Source organism: Lethenteron reissneri, chromosome 5, assembly GCF_015708825.2.
Source record: "Lethenteron reissneri isolate LAM-NWPU_2019-01 chromosome 5, ASM1570882v1, whole genome shotgun sequence".
Taxonomy (NCBI): Eukaryota; Metazoa; Chordata; class Hyperoartia; order Petromyzontiformes; family Petromyzontidae; genus Lethenteron; species Lethenteron reissneri.
Genome location: NC_083783.1, coordinates 5308507 through 5330142, shown reverse-complemented (window position 1 = coordinate 5330142; position 21636 = coordinate 5308507). Strand labels below are relative to the sequence as shown.

Genomic DNA, 21636 nt, shown 5'->3' with positions numbered 1-21636 from the left:
GTACCGTGTGCTTTCTCAAAGAGGTCCGTGATTGTGATCTTCCATTTAGCTCTGTCCAGGATATTGCAGCAGACATCATTGCTTATGTTACTTAATGGGTGCCAGTTTGGCGAGATTGTTAACTACCTCGTCTGGTATGCGGGTGATCGCGTGTTCGACCCCGACCCTGACACCTGCTGTATATTTGGAGTCTGCGTGTCTCTTTTTCCCCGTCGTCGCGTGGATTTTTCTCCTGGTCCTCCAGGTTTTTCTCTCCACATGTAGAGTGTTTGGCTGCTCCTATAACATGTCCACGTGATGATGAGACACAGTGTTGAGCTGTCATTTGTGGCCAGGTCGCTTCTGAAAAAAAGAGCTGTATAGCTCGGTGAAGCTTACCTGGTAAAATAAACAAAAAAGTTTAGTGCAACCCCTGGCGTGTGAGCCCTGGTGCGTGACCTCTGCCTTGTGACCCCTGGCACGTGACCTCTGCCGTGTAACCCCTGGTGCGTGACCTCTGTCGTGTGACCCCTGGTGCGTGACCTCTGCCGTGTGACCCCTGGCACGTGACCTCTGCCGTGTGACCCCCTATCATGTGACCCCTCGCGCGTGACCTCTGCAATGTGACCCCTGGTGCGTGACCTCTGCCGTGTGACCCCTGGTGCATGACCTCTGCCGTGTGACCCCTGGCACGTGACCTCTGCCGTGTGACCCCCTATCATGTGACCCCTCGCGCGTGACCTCTGCAATGTGACCCCTGGTGCATGACCTCTGCCATGTGACCCCTGGCACGTGACCTCTGCCGTGTGACCCCCTATCATGTGACCCCTGGCACGTGACCTCTGCCATGTGACCCCTGGCGCGTGACCACTGCCGTGTGACCCCTGGTGCGTGACCTCTGCCATGTTTTCCCCTGTCGTGTGTCTAGGGCGTTCAGGCCAGGGCGATGAGGAGGCACAGGGCCCAGGTTCTGTTCTTCAGGCCGCGCACGGTGAAACGCGACCAAACCCAAAACAGCGGGCCCAGCAAACGTAAGAGCCCCCCACACCCCCCCAACTCCCCCAACTCCCCACTCCCCCCCCATCCACCCCATCCTCCGCATCCACCCCCCAACATCATTCCACCCGAAGACGCCCCATATAGCCTGCACAGGCTGTTGGGGCAAGTACATTTTAGCGGGCACCTATAAAGGCCAACGTGGCACACGAGGCCTGCACCACGCGCAAGCCGCCTGATGTGTTTGTCTTCTTTTAAACACCGCACCAGGTAGTCATTTGAGGCCGAGTCGACCTCAGGAAGGCCCAGGGCCGGTTCAGACAATCGTCATTTCGTGTTGACCGTGAGCGGGAATCGAACCCGTGCCGCCACGTTCCGTAGCGCAGAAGCGCACTAACCGCGACAACACCGCTCCTCTCTGGCACGCGCACACACACAGCCTGCTTCTGGAAATACTGCATCTGAGTTGGACTCCCGACACGGGCTGCTGGTCGGTCCACCCTCCGCGTGGCCCCGAGTGACAACGACGACGCCGCCGCTGCTGCTGCTGCCACTGCTGCCAGGACCGGGGTCGGAGGTCGCGAGGGGACCTCGTCACCGCCACTGCGTCCGCGCGTCCCGACCGCGCGCGTTCCTATTTATTTCCTTGTACATTGCATGTCCCCGGCGAAACAAAACCCGCGATGCCCACGGCTAACATGCCGCCCACCTCTGCCCTCTTACCCCCCTACCTCCCACCCCACCACCAACCCACCGCTCGCCCGCCTGCCGTGAACGTTTACCGCTCTGCGTGGCTTTCCTCTTTGTTTGATTGATTCACCAACCCACCACTGCCCCCCACCATCCCCAAAAAAACCTCCTCCGCCCACGTTGTTTGTGCAATAAAAACGACGTAATATCTCTCTCCTCTCTCTCGATGTCGCCCTCTCACCCACGTGCGTTCGCGGTGTCCTCGCGTGTCGCTCCGACGTCGTTCCGACGTCCTCACGCGCGCGTGGCGAGAACGGAAATTCTGAAGAAAAGCTCCCGGGCCCGGAGCGGGAGCTGAAACGTCGGACCTCGATACGCGTTCATTGCTGCCGGGGTAGATGGAGGCGTTGGGGGAGTGCTGAATTCGTTTTTTACGCACAGCGCCAGGTACTCATTTGAGTCTGAGTCGACCTAGGGGAGGTCCAGGATCAGTTCAGGTAATCATCACCGGTGTTAGTGGCCGTGAGCGGGAATCGAACTCGGGCCACCGGGTTCCTAGCGCAGCGCACTACTCGCTGAACTACTGCCCCCCCCCCCACAAAGACAAAGATCCCCCGTGTAGCCTTAACAGACTGTTGGGACAAGTGCTATTAGCGAGTAGCACCTATGAAGGCCGGTACGGCACACGAGGGGGTGACACACACACAACGAAAACCGCTAATTGGTACTATGTGGTGGTGACGTCACCACGGTGCCTGTGCCAGGCCAGGTGCACTTGGAGACCACGTGAAGCGTCGAAGGCTCGCCGATAGGAGGTCACGGGACAGACCCAGGTGCCACAGGTCGACTGACTGAGATGACCGGCAGAAACACACAAACCCACACAACAACCACCATTTGCCACTAAAGTGACGGTGACATCACCACGGCGCTTGTGCCAGGCTATGTGCACATTGAGGCCGCGTGAAGTGTCGAACGCCCGCTGGCAGGTCACGGGGCAGACCCAGCAGGTGCCACCGGTCAACTGACTGAGATGACACACACACACACACATGTATACACAACAACCGCCATTCGCCACTAAGTGGCGGTGACGTCACCACGACGCTTGTGCCAGGCCATGTGCACCTTGAGGCCACGTGAAGTGTCGAACGCCCGCTGGCAGGATGTCAAGGGGCAGACCCAGCTGCCACAGGTCGACTGACTGAGATGACCGAGATGAGTGGTTGATGCACCACCTGTGCCCCAGCGCTCCGCTCGTTGTTGTGAGTGTCGCTCCTCCGCCCTCCGTTGATGTTGGAGGGCGACTGCCTCCAACTGCCCAGTAGCGTCCTTCACGAGCTTCCTCCACAGAGGCCGATCTTGACACCGCTAGTACCAGTCATCGGCAAGTCCACTCAGCTCCACATCCTCCTGTACCACGTCACTCCATCTCTTCTCTAGCCCGTGCTGTGCCCGTTTAGCCCCCTTGATCCGGCCGAACAAAAGCTGTTTGGGCATGCGGTGGCTGGGCATGCAGGCTACATGACCCAGCCAACGCAGCCTTGCCTGCCGGAGGTGCTCACTGATGGGACTTTGTCCAGATCTTTCGAGGATTTGTGAGCTCTTCACACAATCCAGCCTGGTTAAACCCAGGATTGATCGTAGGCAGGCCAGCCTAAATGTTTCTAACCGGCGAAGATGCTACATTAGGGGGTCCACGTTTCACGTACACACACACAGGCGCGTGTGGGTGGGAATCCAACTGGATACGCTTTATTGAAGGTCTCCGGTGCGACGGTAAAAAAGAAACCACGGGGGACTGGCGTTCGCCTCAATCGCAGCGCGTCGCTCGCCCGAGTCGCCCGAAATGAAGCGAAGACAAAGATCCAACCCCCACCCCCCCCCCCCCCCCCCCCGTATAACCACAACAGATTCTGGGGCAAGTTCTGTTAGCGAACAACTATGAAGGCCAGCACGACACACGAGGGGATGGGTGGCCAGCGCCATGCCGCCTTTGTCTCCCCAATGGCGATGTTTACACACCGCACCAGGTACGACTCACGAATGGTCGCTGGTGTTGGCCGATAGGGGGATTTCGAACACAGGACACCGGGTTTGCAGCACTCCAAAAATCCAACTACTCTCTTGTCTCAAAACAATAATAACAACAACACAAACACTGAGAGCACAACGGGAACAAGCTGGCAAGCCAGTCGCTTAAGGGAGCCTTCGTTTAGTTGGGGTTGTTAAGAGCGTACGAAGAGAGACACGCGGTGGGAAACGCGCGGACGCACACGGATGCAAGCAATTTCCCCGCGACGCATCAGGCTACCCCGGGTAGCGGACGGAAGATTGGACGACAGACAGACGTAAATATTCCCCATGCATTACAATCATTTGTCGATGAACGCCCTGAATAAACCTCTGATAAGAAGAGAAAAAAAACAGAAAACTCAACACGTCCGTTGGTAACACTGTGGCCTCCTTCATAGCACATGTGGGTCATTTCTCCCGCAATGTCGCCTGCTATATATATATTTTTTTTTTTGAAGGCCACGCAGCGTTATTGATCAACGTGGCGAGTTGGTGTTGTTAGTTGTGCTTGTGCACCGCTGGCAGCGCAGCAGCATCGCCGCACAATTCGACAGAAGCAGTAAAAACGACGGGGAGGGAGACGACAGTGACGACGACGAATCACGTGATCTTCCTAGTTGCAGGATGTCTCCTGCAACTCGCGATGACGAGATGTTAACTACCTCGCCTGGTATGCAGGAGGTCGTGGGTTCGATCCTGACCCTGGCGCCTGCTGTATATTTTGAATTTGCGTGTCTCTCTCCCCGTGGTCGCGTGGATTTTTCTCCGGATCCTCTGGCTTTTCCCCTCTACGTTAAGAATCAACGTCACGCGTTTGAGTTTTTGGCTGCTTATGAATTTCCACGCGACGACGAGCCACTTCCGTTGAGCTATCATTAGCGATAGCTACCATATAGCTCAGTGAGCCTTCCTTCCCTGATAAACTTTAAAAAGTTTAGTTTAAGTTCAGTCAGCTCGATGGGCCGAAATCAAGTGACCCCGACGGCATGGACGATGACCTCAGGTGACTTCCCCCCCCCCCCCCACGCCCCCGAGGCCATCACCCTTCTCGGCACCGACGCTCGCGTCACACGGTCTGCGTCTTCCTGTAGGCCGCCGGCCACGTGTAGCAGTCGGGGACGAAGGAGTCGTAGTCGGGGCTGTAGACGTGGGATCGAACCAGCGCCTCCTTGTCCTGCGGCTCTGGGTAGAGGCTCGCCATGCCGCTCGCGTACGCCTGCTCCACAATCTGGTGGCGGAGAGAGGGAGGGACGACGGCGATGACGGAGAGGGACGGGGGAGTGAGAGACGGGTAGAAAGGCAGAGAGAGCGAGAGAGAGTGAGAGAGTGGGAGAAATGTGTACAGGCTTCCTTCGTTTTGCGAGGTGGTAGATGATTTACGAAAAAAAGGGACCGGGCAAAGCGAAACTGCTTTGCGGTGCATTGTGGGTCACCCGACCCACAATGCACCGCTCCAGGAGGCAGCTGCGTGCCAAATAGCACACACAGCACACACACAGTACACACACAATGTTGTCCTACGTCTGACCACATAGCTGCGCCTGCCCAGGTCGCCTGGGCCAGCGCAGCCTGGGCCAACTTGGCTTCGGCCCACATGGCCCGGGCCAGCGTGGCATGGGCTCACGCAGCCCGGGCCAGCGCGCTGTTGGCGCACGATCGCCCCCCGGTGCTCACTCGCCGTACCTTCACCGCGATCTTGAAGGAGATGTCCCTGATGGAGCTGAGCGGCGGGTAGAGACGTCCCTCTGCCAGGTGCGCGTCTGTCACCTCCCCAGCGATCATCTGCGAGACAAATGATTGATTGTGGCGATTGCCGCTGCTGCTGCTGCTGCATCGGCAGTGGTGGAGAAGCGCGGTTAACCCTTTTACCATTACGATGACGTACATGTACATGTACGTCATCAGTTTTTCTTCCGATTCCGATTCCGTCCCTTAACGTTATCGGAATCGATTGTGTTGGCCACCCACCCTCTTTTGTGCTGTGCCGGCCTTCTGAGGTGCACGCTAACAGAACCTGCCCCAACAGTCTGTTAAGGCTAAACGGGCGATCTTTGTGTGTGTGTGTGTGCACGTGTGCGTGTGCGCTCGTGTGCACGTGTGCGTGCGTATGTGCTCGTGTGCGTGTGTGTGAGAACGTGTGCCGTGCGTGCGCGTGCCGTGCGCGTGCCGTCACCTCGGCGGTGGCGAGGAAGGCCTCGTCGGTGATGTGCCGCACGCGTGCTGCGATGACGCCCAGCGCCAGCCCCGGGAACACGTAGGCGTTGTTCCCCTGGCCCGGGTGCAGCGTGCGGCCGCTGGGCAGGGAGACGGCCGCGAACGGGGAGCCGCTCGCAAACACGCCTCGACCCTGCAGGCACGCACGGAGCGTGAGAGAGACACGCACGGGAGAGAGATGCATGGGGAGAGATGGGCAGAGACACGCATAGGAGAAAGATGCATGGGGAGAGATAGGCAGATACATACATAGGAGAGAGATGCATGGGGAAAGATTGGCGGAGACACGCACAGGAGAGAGATGCATGGGGAGAGATAGGCAGAGACACGCACAGGAGAGAGATGCATGGGGAGAGATAGGCAGAGACACGCACATCAGAGAGATTCATGGAGAAAGATAGGCACGGTGAGAGACACTCAGAGGAGAGAGATGCATGGGGAAAGATAGGCGGAGACACGCACAGGAGAGAGATGCATGCGGAGAGGCACGGTGAGAGAGAGAATTTCCCGAGTAAAGTCCATCGAGCGAAGAAGCTCGTTTTGAAGGGGTGACACAGCCGATAGAGAGAAATGCAGCGGGGACCCCCACCACGTGAGTCTTTCTATTCATCAGAGACAAACAATTTTGTTTTACGATTAATGCATAGGGCACGATTTTAAAAGGGACCGCCCCGCACCACTTCCCGTGGGGAAGTTTCAACATCCGCCTCTGTGTTGTAGCAATCTTAAGACCCCAAGAGCTTAACGATATTAATAATACCAAGTTTTGTTGCATATATTTGCGTTGAATGAACTACATCGCACAGGCAAAGCTGGGAGGCAGCAACCAGGCGGTGAGCTGGCAGCACCAACGATTGCCCGGGTTCCGCAGTCCTCTATATATTAAGTTGTTTTCAGCCCCAGAATTAGGGTGTTTGGCCAATTCTATTAACGAGCGTTTGTGCACGTGGGAGGAAAACCCACGCGTGCGAGGGGGCAACGCTCGATCCCATACAGCCGGACCAGGTGGGGGTCCACATTTGTGCCGCACCGCCTCCCCCTGGCCACGCCAGGGGGAGGCGGCTCCACCTCAACACCCACGGCTAGACGGGCGAGGGGGTGAGGGTTTCGCAACATTCGTGCGGCAGTCCACCAACCCTCGCGGCTACCTCCACAGCACTGGATCACAAGCCACCCACCGCCATAAGACAAAGATCCCCCGTATAGCCGGACTGTTGGGAAAGTGCTGTTGAGCGAGCACCTGTCATAAGCCAGCACAGCGTAGGGGCGGAGGGGGTGGAGGGGGCGAGGGGGTGGAGGGGGCGAGGGGGTGGAGGGGGCGAGGGGGTGGAGGGGGTGGAGTGGGCGAGGGGGCGAGGGGGTGGAGGGGGCGAGGGGGCGAGGGGGTGGAGGGGGCGAGGGGGCGGAGGGGGCGAGGGGGTGGAGGGGGCGAGGGGCTGGAGGGGGCGAGGGGGTGGAGGGGGCGAGGGGTTGGAGGGGGCGAGGGGGCGAGGGGGCGGAGGGGGCAAGGGGGTGGAGGGGGCGAGGGGGTGGAGGGGGGCGAGGGGGTGGAGGGGGCGAGGGGGTGGAGGGGGCGAGGGGGTGGAGGGGGCGAGGGGGTGGAGGGGGCGAGGGGGCGAGGGGGCGAGGGGGCGGGCACCTCGGTGACGCGGTAGCACTGCTCCGCCGTGCACTCCGCCTTGCTGGTGGGGTTGCTGAGCGCCAGGATGATGGGACGCTTGTTGAACGTGGCCATGTCGCTCAGGATGCCCTCGGTGAACGCCCCCCCCACTGCCGCCACGCCTGGAATGCACAAAGACAAAGATCCCCCCCACGCACCCCCGTGTAGCCTTAGCAGACTGTTGGGGCAAGTGCTGTTAGCGATTCGCACCTGCGAAGGCCGGCACTGCACACGAGGGGCTGCGGGGGCCAGCACCACGCCCGGCCGCCTTTGTCTCCCCAGTGGCGATGTTTACACACCGCACCAGGTACTAATTCGAGTCGACCTAGGAGAGGCCCAGCACCGGTTCAGATAATCGTCAGCGGTGTTGGCCGCGAGCGCGAATCGAATTCGGGTCGCGGGATTCGTGGCGCAGCGCGCTAACCGCTGCACCACCGCTCCCCACTATACACACACACACGTGTACAAGACAAAGATCCCCCGTAACCTTAGCCGACGTTAGGGGCAAGTGCCGTTCGTGAGTCGCACCTACAAAAGCCGACACGGCACAACGAGGGGGGTGGGTGGGCCAACACCACGCACGTGCGCACACACGCACGTGCGCACACACGCAGACGCACGCAGACGACACACGAACGAGCACACCGGGCCATGTGCACAAGCGTCAATGTCGCGCCCGAACCGGAGCGGCTATTAAAAGCCTCTGGCCGCCGCCGTCGTCGCCGTCGTCGTTGTTGTCGTTGCGAGTGCGACCGAGCGTCCGCTCGCACGCTTGTCGCGTGTCATCGCCGCCGCACGCCTCTCGATGCGTATCGCTCCGTCGCAGCTGCGGCTACGTGGCGACGGCGGCTCGCTGGACCCCCCCCCCCCCCCCCCCCCCCCCGCTTGCTGTGTTTGCGTTTGGGCTGAATCCGATTGTCTTTTTTTTCCGAATTAATAATCCGGCGGCGGTGGCGGCGGCGTCCTCGTGACGACAGGGGCGAAGTTTTTCCATCGGTCTCGTTCGCGGCGAGCGGCCGTCGGCGTCAGCACAGCCCCGCTGGCTTGTGCCACCGCGCGCCACTCCCCGTAAGCGCTGCCGTGGCTAGGAGACGTTCACGAGCTCGCCTCATATGCAGGAGGTCGTGGGTTCGATGCCGACCCTGATGCCTGCTCGCAGCGCACCGGGCGGGGGGGGGGGGGGGGGCCTCGTTGGCCCGGGGGGGCGCGCCGAGCGATGGAGCCGCCGCTCGCGAATCCGAAAGTTTGAGAGTTAAATTCCCGGTTGGGCGTTGATCTGTTTTTTTTTGCTGCTGTTGCTTGTATCGCGGGAAAGAGGCGCGTGTTGTGTGTTGTTTTCTGAGGGTGTAGGGGTGGTGGGGGGGGGGCAGGAGGGGGCAGGGGGGTTACCGATGAGGGCCGTGGGTTTGACGGTGCGCACCACCTCCTCCAGCGATGGCAGCGGCGCGTGGTCACGGGCAAACACCTCCTTCTCGTGGTTCAGATTCGACCTGCCCTGTACCGCCACCACAACGATTACTGTCATCCCAGCCACCACCACTACAACCACAACGATTACTGTCATCCACAGCCACCACCACCACAACGATTACTTTCATCCACAACCACCACTACCACAACGATTACTGTCATCCACAGCCACCACCACTACAACCACAACGATTACTGTCAGCTACAACCACCACCACAACGATTACTGTCAGCTACAACCACCACCACCACCACAACGATTACTGTCATCCACAACCACCACCACCACCACAACGATTACTTTTCATCCACAACCACCACCACCACCACAACCACAACGATTACTGTCATCTATAATCACCACCACCACAACGATTACTGTCATCCACAACCACCACAACCACCACGACAACGATTACTATCATCCACAACCACAACCACAACGATTACTGTCATCAACAACCACCACCACAACCACCACCACAACGATTACTGTCATCCACATCCACCACCACCACCACAACGATTACTGTCATCCACAACCACCACAACGATTACTGTCATCCACAACCACCACCACAACCACCGCTACCACAACGATTACTGTCATCCACAACCACCACAACGATTACTGTCATCAACAACCACCACAACGATTACTGTCATCCACAACCACCACCACAACCACCGCCACCACAACGATTACTGTCATCCACAACCACCACAACGATTACTGTCATCCACAACCACCACAACGATTACTGTCATCCACAACCACCACCACAACCACCGCCACCACAACGATTACTGTCATCAACAACCACCACAACGATTACTATCATCCACAACCACCACCACAACCACCGCCACCACAACGATTACTGTCATCCACAACCACCACAACGATTACTGTCATCCACAACCACCACAACGATTACTGTCATCCACAACCACCACCACAACCACCGCCACCACAACGATTACTGTCATCCACAACCACCACAACGATTACTGTCATCAACAACGACCACCACAAACACCACAACGATTACTGTCATCCACAACCACCACCACAACCACCACAACGATTACCGTCATCCAGAACCACCACCACCACAACCACAACGATTACTGTCATCCACAACCACCACCACAACGATTACCGTCATCCACAACCACCACCACCACAACCACAACGATTACTGTCATCCACAACCACCACAACGATTACCGTCATCCACAACCACCACCACCACCACAACCACAACGATTACTGTCATCCACAACCACCACAACGGTCATCACAGCCACCGCCACTACCACAATAACAATAATAAAAGTCGCAGCAACAACAACGACCCGGACGGACCTTGACGATGAGCCCCTTGGAGTCAACCATCCAGATCCTGTCGAGGGCGGCCTCCCGTGCGGTGCCCTCCTTCTGCATGGCCATCACGAGCAGGTGCGCGATGCCCATGGCAGCCTGCGGGGAACGCAAACAACAACAACAACAATAATAATAATAGTTTAACACGTAGGCTTTCGCGACCGATATTATCCATAAGAGTTTTTTTTGGGGTTAGATCGTGTAAATATGTGTCGTTAAACCTGCCACCACCCGAAATGGCCACTTAGTAAGGTTTGTCACGTATACAGAACATGCCAACTACTACAGCTACCGTTAAATACACAGGTGGTCATTCGGGGTGGGTTCGACCCCGACCTTGACGACTGCTGTATATTTGGAGTTTGCGTGTCTCTCTCTCTCTTTCATCATCATCACGGTGGCTATGAGATGTTAACTACCTCGCCTGGTTTACAGGAGGTCGTGAGTTCGACCCCGACCTTGACGGCTGCTGCTGTATATGTGGAGTTTGCGTGTCTCTCTCTCATCATCATCACGGTGGCTAGGAGATGTTAACTACATCGCCTGGTATACAGGAGGTCGTGGGTTCGACCACGACCATGACGCCTGCTGCTGTATATTTGGAGTTTGCGTGTCTCTCTCTCATCATCATCACGGTGGCTAGGAGATGTTAACTACCTCGCCTGGTATACAGGAGGTCGTGGGTTCGACCCCGAGCCTGATGGCTGCTGCTGTATATTTGGAGTTTGCGTGTTTCTCGTCGTCCGATGGTCGTGTGGATTTTGCCCCGGGTCCACCGGTTATTCCCTCCACATTTAGAATCAACGTCGCGCGTTTCGAGTATTTGGCTGCTTTAAATCTCAACGCGACAAAAAGCCACTTCGTTGGGCTTTCATTCGCGATAGCCAAGTCGCTTCTGTATAGCTCAACGGGCCCTTGCCTGGTAAAATAAAAAACATAGTTTAGTTTGTTGTAGTTGCTGGTGCACTTAGCGACCCCCACCGGTGATAATGACAACAATTTCCACGCCTTGTTGTTAATAGAGGTGCCCTCCTGTACGCCACACATCTCATTTCAACACACTTGAAAGCACTCCCTTCACTTCCTCTCAAACGAAACTTTAGAAGTGTTGTATACGGGGTCATGGTGGAGAGATGGGGGGCGTGGGGTCACAATTCCCGGCCATCGGCAGTGGCTCAGCGTGGATGGCGTTGGGGCCCTCTTTTCCCATGCTGGACATCTGTGATGAAGAAGAGCTTCATAGCTCATCGGATTTCTCCTGCAGTCTACGTAAAAGTTCTGATCTGAGTGCCCCCCCCCTTGCCCCTCCCCTCCCCCCCGTGTACAAGTTTACAGCTAAACTATTAAACCGGAGCTATCGAGCTCAAATTCAGAAGCGACCTGGCCACATATGATAGCTCAACAAAGTGGCTTATATTGTGGATCGTAGCCAAATGCTCCAAACGAACGTTGTTTGTGAATGTGGATGGAAAAACCGGAGGACCCGGAGAAACTTCCATGCGACCACGGGGAGAGAAACACGCAAACGACAAAATACAGCGGGCGTCAGGGTCGGGATCGAACCCACGACCTCCTGTATACCAGGCGAGGTAGTTAACATCTCCCTCGCCCTCCTACCCACTGTCTTCGCCGCTCAACATGGTTCATTCACATCGAGGGCTCTCCCCCCTCTTCCACGATTTTGTGAAATATTCTTCCTCTCCCTTCCGTGATGTGTCACAAAATAGATTTGTGCCACCAGCGACCTCCAGTGGCGACGATCGGTAACTGCGCTAACATTGGCTCGTCCCTAAGGGCGTCAACTATGTACTTATTATCATGATAATACTTTTGTAGTGGGGGCCACGGAGGCACACACTTTAGCTGGGAGGCAACACGTGTATTACTCGTTAGCTAGACCCCAACAGGGTAACTACATAACCGGGTCAGGCAGTAAACGTACTTCCAGACCCACGATGTCGAAATTGACGACCGAAGTTTGAAGAGACATAGCCCGGCAGGTTGATTCCAGAAGACAGCCACGCTCGGCTCTCAGGACCCCCTTTTTAAATCCTTTATATTAAGTTCACTTGCTTGCTTGCTTGCGCGCTTACGACCGTGCAAATCTTTCGGTCGTTTTTTTAACCCACTTCCCGTGACCCAATCGAGCTGACATTTTGCACACAGACTCGTTGTGCGTGACAATTTTTTTTCGTGAAAATTGTTTTCCAAAATTTTACACTTTTTAGGAAAAAAAAAATTATATTTAATTACCAATTGCTTAATGGTGGCAGGCAATCATCTGACCCATAGGTGGCAGCCATCTCAAGCCAGAGGACGAGAGGACTCTAGCCGCCATGCATATAAAGGATTTATAGTGAAAAACTTTGTTTTTACGGGTTACATTTTTTTATCTCCTGAGCGTGACCTTCCACCAGCTGTCATCTCTCATCACCTGTCCCCCCCCCCCCCCACCTCGTTATCCTCTCCTCGTCATGTGCCCTCTCGGGTTCACCTCGCCTGTCACATCCTCTGGTGCCAGAGAGAGGCTTGACAATGCGCAGTTACACTCATCTCTCAATAGCCCACGGCGTAGGGACTCAATATATACGTCACTAAACTTGCATTGATATTACAATCAGAAAATGTATTTATACTGGAGGAATCCGAAGAGCCGTGAAGCTCTTTTTCACAGGTGTCCAGTTAGATGATGTTTTAGATTTGAAGCTTTCGTGACTGCGAGGATTCATACTATTAGGTTTTTTCGGTAAAGTCACGTAGGTAAAAAATAATAGAAATAAAATAATAATAAATGAAAATAAATCAATTAAATCACGACGTTTCGGAGGCAACACAAGTCTCCATCTTCAGGTGGAACCGTCACAGCTACATTTACTGTATCACTTATTTAGCTGTGACGGTCCCACCTGAATATACAGCAGATGTCACGGTTTAGATGGGACCCACGACCTCCTGCAAACCAGGCGAGGTAGTTAACATCTCTCCCAACCACGAGGAAAGAGAGACGCAAACTCCAAATATACAGCAGGTGTCAGGATCGTAATCGAACCCACGACCTCCTGCAAACCAGGCGAGGTAGTTAACAACATCTCGCCACCGCGGCGAGACATGACCGGCGAGATGAGGCGTCACGGCTGACCGCCAGGTGCTGCGGGGAGCGGCAGGGTAAGGGGTGACCTTGAGCTGTTACCTCTCCGGCACCCTGGAACACAAAGGTGTTGCTGGAGAGGCGCGTGTCCGTGATCCTCAGGGCCGACAGCAAGCCCGCCACGGCCACCGCCGCCGTGCCTGCGCCACGCAAAGGCAAAGGCGACCCACGTGGGCCTTGTCAAAACAGGCAAGTGGTGGTGGGAGCGAGTGGCGGCACGCGAAGGCCGGCACGGGACACACGAGCGAGTGGGTGGACAGCACCGCGCCGCGGCCGCCTTTGTCTCCCCAAGTGGGGATGCTTACTACGGTTGCACGAGGTACTCATTTGAGGCTGAGTTGACCTAGGGGAGGCCCAGGTCCGGTTCAGATAATCGTCACCGGTGTTGACCTGAGAGGGAATCAAACTCGGGTTGCCAGGTTCGTTGCGCGGTGCGCTAACCGCTATACCACCGTTCCCCGCAGATACAAAGACAAAGATCCCCCGTATAGCCTTAACAAACTGTTCGGGCAAGTGCTGTTAGCGAGCACCAATTTTGGCGGGTGGGTGGCCAGCGGCACATCCGTCCGCCTTTGTCTCCCCAGTGCCGATGTTTACTACACACTGCACCAGGGACTCATTTAAGGCTGAGTCACCCTAGGGGATGCCCAGGTCCGGTTCAGATAATCGTCACAGGTGTTGGCTGTGAGCGAGAATCGAACTCGTGTCGCCAGGCTCGTAGGGCAGCGCGGCTAACTGCTGCACCACCGCTCTCCCACAGATTAAAGACAAAGATCCCCGTATAGCCTTAACAGACTGTGGGGGCAAGTGCTGTTAGCGAACACCTTTTTAAGTCCGGCACGGCACACGAGGGGGTGGGTGGCCAACATCACGCCCGGCCGCCTTTGTCGCCCCAGTGGCGATGCTTACACATCGCACCAGGTACCCATTTGAGGCCGAGTCGACCTAGGGGAGCCCCAGGACCGGTTCAGATAATCGTCACCGGTGATGGCCGTGACCGGGAATGGAACCCGGGTCGCCAGGTTCGTAGTTCGTAGCGCAGCTACACTAACGCACACACTCGCACGCACGCACGTAGGGCAGACGCACACACACACACAACAACAACAACAACGCCCAAAGACCCACACACAACAACAATACCCACACACAATAACAACCCACACACAACAACAACGCCCACACACACACAACAACAACAACGCCCACACAACAATAAAAACGCCCACACAACAACAACAACACCCACACACACACACAACAACAACACCCACACACACACACAACAACAACACCCACACACACACACAACAACAACAACACCCACACACACACAACAACAACGCTCACACACAACAACAACAACGCCCACACACAACAACAACGCCCACACACAACAACAAAAACGCACACACACAACAACAACAACACACACACACAACAACGCCCACACACAACAACAACAACAATAACGCACACACACAACAACAACAACTGCCATTCGCCACTAAGTGGCGGTGACGTCACCACGACGCTTGTGCCAGGCCAAGTGCACCTTGAGGCCACGTGAAGTGTCGAACGCCCGCTGGCAGGAGGTCACGGGGCAGACCCAGCAGGTGCCACGGGTCGACTGACCGAGATGACCGAGATGACTGGCTAATGCACCACCTGTGCCCCCTACTGTACCAACTTGCTGTGCTTTAGCCACCCGGCGCTCCACTCGTTGTTGTGAGCGTCACTCCTCCGCCATCCGTTGTTGTTGGAGGGCGACTGCCTCCAACTGCCCAGTAGCGTCCTTCACGAGCCTCCTCCACTGAGGCCGATCTTGACACCGCTGGTACCAGTCATCGGCAAGTCCACTCAGCTCCACGTCCTCCTGTACCACATCACTCCATCTCTTCTCTAGCCCGTGCCGCACCCGTTTAGCCCCCTCGATCCGGCCGAACAAAAGCTCTTTAGGCATGCGGTAGCTGGGCATGCGGGCTACATGACCCAGCCAACGCAGCCTTGCCTGCCGGAGGAGCTCACCGATGGGACTTTGCCCAGATCTTTCAAGGATTTGTGAGCTCCTCACAGAATCCAGCCTGGTTAAACCCAGGATGGATCGTAGGCAGGCCAGCCTAAATGTTTCCAACAACAACGCCCACACACACAACAACAACGCCCACACACACAACAACAACAACAACGCCCACACACAACAACAACAACAACGCCCACACACAACAACAACAACAACGCCCACACACACACACAACAACAACAACAACGCCCACCCACACAACAACAACAACAACGCCCACACACCCACACAACAACAACAACAACGCACACAACAACAGCAACGCCCACACAGTCCCCACGAGACGTCGGCGGCTCACCCTGGATGTCGTCGTTGAAGGTGCAGTACTTGTGGCGGTACTTGTTGAGCAGGCGGAACGCGTTGGAGTTGGCGAAGTCCTCGAACTGGATGAGGCAGTTCATGCCGTACCTTCGACCAGGGAGAGACACGAAGAGAGAAACACGCGGGCAGCAGCAGCAGGATGCGGGTTTCTGATTAGCGGCGTTTGCGGGGAGCATCTGAATGTGTTCATTCTGCTCCCCAATACCAGTGACGATTATCTGAGCCAGGGTGGATGGGTGGGGGGGCTGGTGGGTGGGGGGGTTGGTGGGTGGGGGGGTTGGTGGGTGGGTGGGGGGGGTTGGTGGGGGGGTTGGTGGGTGGGGTGGGGGGGTTGGTGGGTGGGGGGGGGGGTTGGTGGGTGGGTGGGGGGGGGGGGTTGGTGGGTGGGTGGGGTGGGGGGGGTTGGTGGGGGGGGTTGGTGGGGGGGGTGGGGGGGGGTTGGTGGGGGGGGGGTGGGTGGGGGGGGGGGTGGGTGGGTGGGGGGGGTTGGTGGGGAGGGTTGGTAGGGGGGTTGGTGGGTGGGGAGGGGGTTGTTAGGTGGGGGGGTTGGTGGGTGGTTGGGGGGGGGTTGGTGGGTGGGTGGGGGGGGTTGGTGGGGAAGGTTGGTGGGTGGGGGGGGGGTTGGCGGGCGGCGGGGCGGGTTGGTGGGGGGGGGGGGTTGGTGGGTGGGGGGGCTGGTGAGTGGGGGGGCTGGTGGGTGGGGGGGTGGATAATTGGGTGGGTGGGGGGGTTGGTGGGTGGGGGGGTGGATAATTGGGTGGGTGGGGGGGCTGGTGGGTAGGGGGGGGGTTGGTTGATGGAGGGGCTGCTCACCGTTGCGTTGCTGCCTCCATGAACTCGCCGACGAGGGCGTCGTAGTCGTCCCCGCGGACTCGCTGGTGCCGCAGTCCGATGTAGAGCGGGTCGTCCAGCAGGGCCTGGGACATCACCCACCACGCAGCAACAATCAGCAACCAACAACAACAACCAGTAGCAGCAGCAGCAACCAGAAGCAACCAGCAGCAACCAGAAACCAGCAGCAACCAGTAGCAGCATGGTTGCCACGTGTCCTTGGTGTTCTCAGGACTGACCTCTTGTAATAATTATTAGTAAGAAAAATGCCACCTTGTAGTAACACTGCAACGTTACAAATTTACATGAGCAACTAGTTGAGTGAATATAGAGGCAGGTGAGTGACGACATGACCGAGTGATTGAGCAGGCGAGTGGGTGAACGAGCGAATGAGCAGGTAAGTGAACGAGCGACCGGGCGTGCGGGTGAACGAGTGAACGGGTGAACGAGCGAGCGGGTGAGCGGGCGAGCGGGCGTGCAGGTGAGCGAGTGAGCGGGCGTGCGGGCGAGCGGGTGAGCAGGTGAGCGGGTGAGCAGGCGAGCGGGCGTGCGGGCATGCGGGTGAGCGGGCGAGCGGGTGAGCAAGCCACATATTCTGATTCTGATGAGCTTGGGTTATTGTTGTTTGTTGTTGTTGTCGCTGTGTCTCGCCTGGTTGTCTGTGCCCACGTCCAGCATGACGGGCAGGCAGTGCTGTGGCCGCACTCCGCCGCATGCTGTGTAGAGTGCCAGCTTGCCCACTGGGATGCCCATCCCGTAGCTGCCCAGGTCGCCCAGACCCAGGATCCGCTCGCCGTCCGTCACCACGATCGCCTGGCAGCCACGCGCGGAGCAATCGATGTCGTCGGTTAAAATAACTTCCAATGACGGTAGTTGCGGTAGTAGTAATGAGCTAGTAACTAGTTCATTAGACCTCCTTTGCCAGTACCAAAATATAATAATTGGGTTTGTCCCCTTTTTTCTGGCAACAAAACTGAAACCTTTTTCCAAGGAATCATGTGGTGCATTAACCACAATACTTGTGGTCAAAATGCAAATAAAAAACACACTGATCATAAATGCACTGTCCTTGAAGTTGATTGGTCCACACCCGAGACAGCTTTCCTTAGAGCCTAGTCTCACATGGGTTGGACCAGATGACGCCAAAAGGCGTACAGCTCATAGACAATGCACTATCAAAGTAATGAGAGCTCGGAGTAAGCATCTCCGTCATTAGACCTCCTTTGCCAGTACCAAAATATAATAACTTGTGGTTAATGCACACATGATTCCTTGTAAAAAGGTTTCAGTTTTGTTGCCAGAAAAAAAGGGGAAAAACCCTATTATTATAGTAACTAGTTGGCATGTTCTGTTTAAGTGACAAACCTTACTAAGTGGCCGTGTCGGGTGGTGGCAGGTTTAACGACACATTGATATTTACGCGATATAACCCCCCGCCCAAAAAAACCTGTATTATGGATAATATTGATCACGAAAGCTTACTACCACGTGTTGAACAGTAATAATAATACGGGGTATTTATTTGGGTTAGATCGCGTAAATATATTAATGTGTCGTTAAACCCGCCACCCCCCCCACACAGCCAATTAGTAAGGTTTGTCACGTAAACAGAATTGATTGGTCCACACCCGAGACAGCTTTTCTTAGAGCCTAGTCTTACATGGTCCAACACCATCAATTTCAAGGACAGTGCATACATTATCAGAGTTGTGTTTTTTGTTTGCATTCCGACCGCAGGTATTGTGGTCAATGCAAACATGACTCCGTGTAACAAAAGGTGTCAGTTTTGTTGCCAGATATACGGGTAAAAAAACAATTATCATATTTTGCAACTGGCAAAGGAGGTTCCAATGGTGGTACGGTGCACACTCTATAGGTCTCCGTGCGTCCCCAAGGGTTGACTCCGTGGTCCGTAGTTTGAGTTGCATGGCCACAAACGCACTCCTGTGTCGCTTGTACCTTAATGGATCTCGACAGGCATCTATGCATCTCTATGGGTCTCCGCGTACCTCCATAGGTCTCCATATATCTCGACGCGTCTCTATGCATCTCCGTGTGTCTCTATGGGCTTACGACACCGTCCACAGTTTTGGTTGCATGGCCACAACCGCAATCCTGCGGCTTGCCTCTTTAACTTTCCATTCGCGAAGGGGACGTGGCGCATCGGGCTGCTGATTGTCAATGTTCTGATGCAGTCGATGGTTCCAGGAGGGTCTCCGAGGTGGAGGAGGGAGGTCAAAGCCAGGAGGTGCGATGTTTGGACCTCGAATGCGAAGTTTATTCTGGACTGAGTTGTCTGACCCCCCCCCCCCATCCCCCCCCACCCCCTGCCCCCCCCCCACTCGTCCACCCCCCCCGCCCCCACTGCACCCCCACTGCACCCCCACAGCCCCCCGACTCTAAACAACGTCAGGCTACAGGGCTTCTCTTACCCGGATGTCCTGCTGGGGCCAGGAGTTGAGGATGGTGGAGATGTGACCGCGGTCGTGGATGGTGATGAACAAGCCCCTGCAAGCCAAGGGGGGTTTGCGGGGTTAGGGTTCGACGGGGTGGCGTTGCGACTTCATCCACGGAGGGGGCGTTTTCATGAGAGAGAGAGTAGGGGAAGCTTTTTTTGCAAGAATTTCGACCCGGCGACCCGAGTTCGATTCCCGCTCACGGCCAACACCGGTGACGATCATCTGAACCGGTCCTGGGCCCTTCCCTAGGTCGACTCAGCCTCAAATGAGTACCCGGTGCGGTATGTTAACATCGCCACTGGGGAGACAAAGGTGGCCGGGCGCGGTGCTGGCCACCCACCCCCTCGTGTGCCGTTGCCGGCCTTCATAGGTGCTACTCGCTAACAGCACTTGCCCCAACAGCCTGTTAAGGTTGTATGGGGGATCTTTGTCTTTGTGTGCGAGCGTGGGGAGCGGCAACGTAAACGCTTAGCGCGTCGCACTACGAGCCTGGTGACTCGAGTTCGATTCCCTCTCACGGCCAACACCGGTGATGATTATCTGAACTGGTCCTGGGCCCTTCCCTTGGTCGACTCAGCCTCAAATGAGCACCTGGTGCGGTGTGTTAACATCGCCACTGGGGAGACAAAGGTGGCCGGGCGTGGTGCTGGCCAACCACCCACCTTCATGTGCCGATGCCGGCCTTCATAGGTGCTGCTCGCTAACAGCACTTGCCCCAACAGTCTGTTAAGGTTCAACACTTAGCCTTTCGCGAAAAAAAGTATTCATAATAAAGGTTTTTGGGTTAGATCGCGTTCGTATAAATATTGTCGTGACCCTCCACCACCCGACGCGGCCAGTACGGTCTGTCACGTTAAACATCGCGCCAATTGCTTTACACTACTTCAGCCCACCGGTGTGTTGGAGAGCAAATCCATCACATCAAACCCAGCATCAATCGGGCGATTTGCCAGAATAGTGAAGGAATCCACCAGAGCGTGACGACGCGGTCGCTGCTAAGGCTGTGCGGGGCGGGGCACAACTTTGTCTTTGTGACGTGGGCTGACGTGGGCTGACCTGGGCCTCCGGAAGGCGATGCCGTACTGCTGGCAGGCGAGCCCCACCGTGGGGGTGTACACGATGGGCAGGAAGCGCTCCACGTCGGAGGTGAGCACGCGGTAGAAGAGCTTCTCGTTGCGGTCCTGCAGCGTCATCAGCAGGATGTACCTGCGCGGGCGGCAAGGGGGGGGCTGGGGGCTGAGTTGACCCTTCCCCGCTCGCTCCCTCCCTCAATCCCTCCCTCCCTCCCCTGCTCCCCTGCTCCCCCGCTCGCCCCCTCCCTCGCTCCCCCGCTCGCCTCCTCCCTCGCTACCCCGCTCGCTCCCTCGCTACCTCCCTCCCTCCCCCGCACCCTCCCTCCCTCCCCCGCTCCCCCGCTCGCCCCCTCCCTCCCCCGCACCCTCCCTCCCTCCCTCGCTCCCCCCGCTCGCCCCCTCCCTCCCCCGCACCCTCCCTCCCTCCCCGCTCGCCCCCTCCCTCGCTCCCACGCTCGCTCGCTCCCTCCCCCGCACCCTCCCTCCCTCCCCCGCTCGCCCCCTCCCCCGCACCCTCCCTCCCTCCCACGCTCGCCCCCTCCCTCCCTCCCCCGCACCCTCCCTCCCCCGCTCCCCTGCACCCTCCCTCCCTCCCCGCTCCCCCACTCCCTCCCTCCCTCCCTCGCCCGCACCCTCCCTCCCTCCCCGCTCCCCCACTCCCTCCCTCCCTCCCTCGCCCGCACCCTCCCTCCCTCCCCCACTCGCTCCCCTCCCTCCCCCGCACCCTCCCTCCCTCCCCGCTCCCCCACTCCCTCCCCCCGCTCCCCCACTCCCTCCCTCCCTCGCCCGCACCCTCCCTCCCCCGCTCCCCTGCACCCTCCCTCCCTCCCCGCTCCCCCCTCCCTCCCTCCCTCGCCCGCACCCTCCCTCCCTCCCCGCTCCCCCACTCCCTCCCTCCCTCGCCCGCACCCTCTCTCCCTCCCCCTCCCCCCGCTCCCCCACTCCCCCTCCCCCGCACCCTCCCTCCCCTCTCCCCTGCACCCTCCCTCCCTCCCCGCTCCCCCACTCCCTCCCTCCCTCCCCCGCACCCTCCCTCCCTCCCCGCTCCCCCACTCGCTCCCTCCCTCCCCCGCACCCTCCCTCCCTCCCCGCTCCCCCACTCGCTCCCTCCCTCCCCCGCACCCTCCCCCTCCCTCCCCTCCCCCCTCGCTCCCTCCCTCCCCCGCACCCTCCCTCCCTCCCCTGCCACCCTCCTCCCCGCTCCCCTGCACCCTCCCTCCCTCCCCTCTCCCCCACTCCCCTCCCTCCC

At 57.5% G+C, this 21636-nt stretch overlaps 1 protein-coding gene across 1 annotated transcript; it reads right to left on the bottom strand.

The window, feature by feature from the left end:
• Nucleotides 1–3564: 3564 nt before the first annotated feature.
• LOC133351450 (NADP-dependent malic enzyme, mitochondrial-like) lies at nt 3565–20540 on the bottom strand. The gene is made up of 12 exons (XM_061566679.1): nt 20371–20540; nt 19288–19363; nt 17507–17668; nt 16838–16941; nt 16002–16111; nt 13663–13760; nt 10455–10568; nt 9005–9110; nt 7595–7737; nt 5915–6088; nt 5425–5523; nt 3565–4969 (listed from the first exon to the last, which is right to left on the bottom strand). Exons 1-12 carry the CDS (start codon nt 20505–20507, stop codon nt 4808–4810), a joined length of 1485 nt encoding a protein of 494 aa, XP_061422663.1. The 5' UTR covers nt 20508–20540; the 3' UTR covers nt 3565–4807.
• Nucleotides 20541–21636: the final 1096 nt, after the last annotated feature.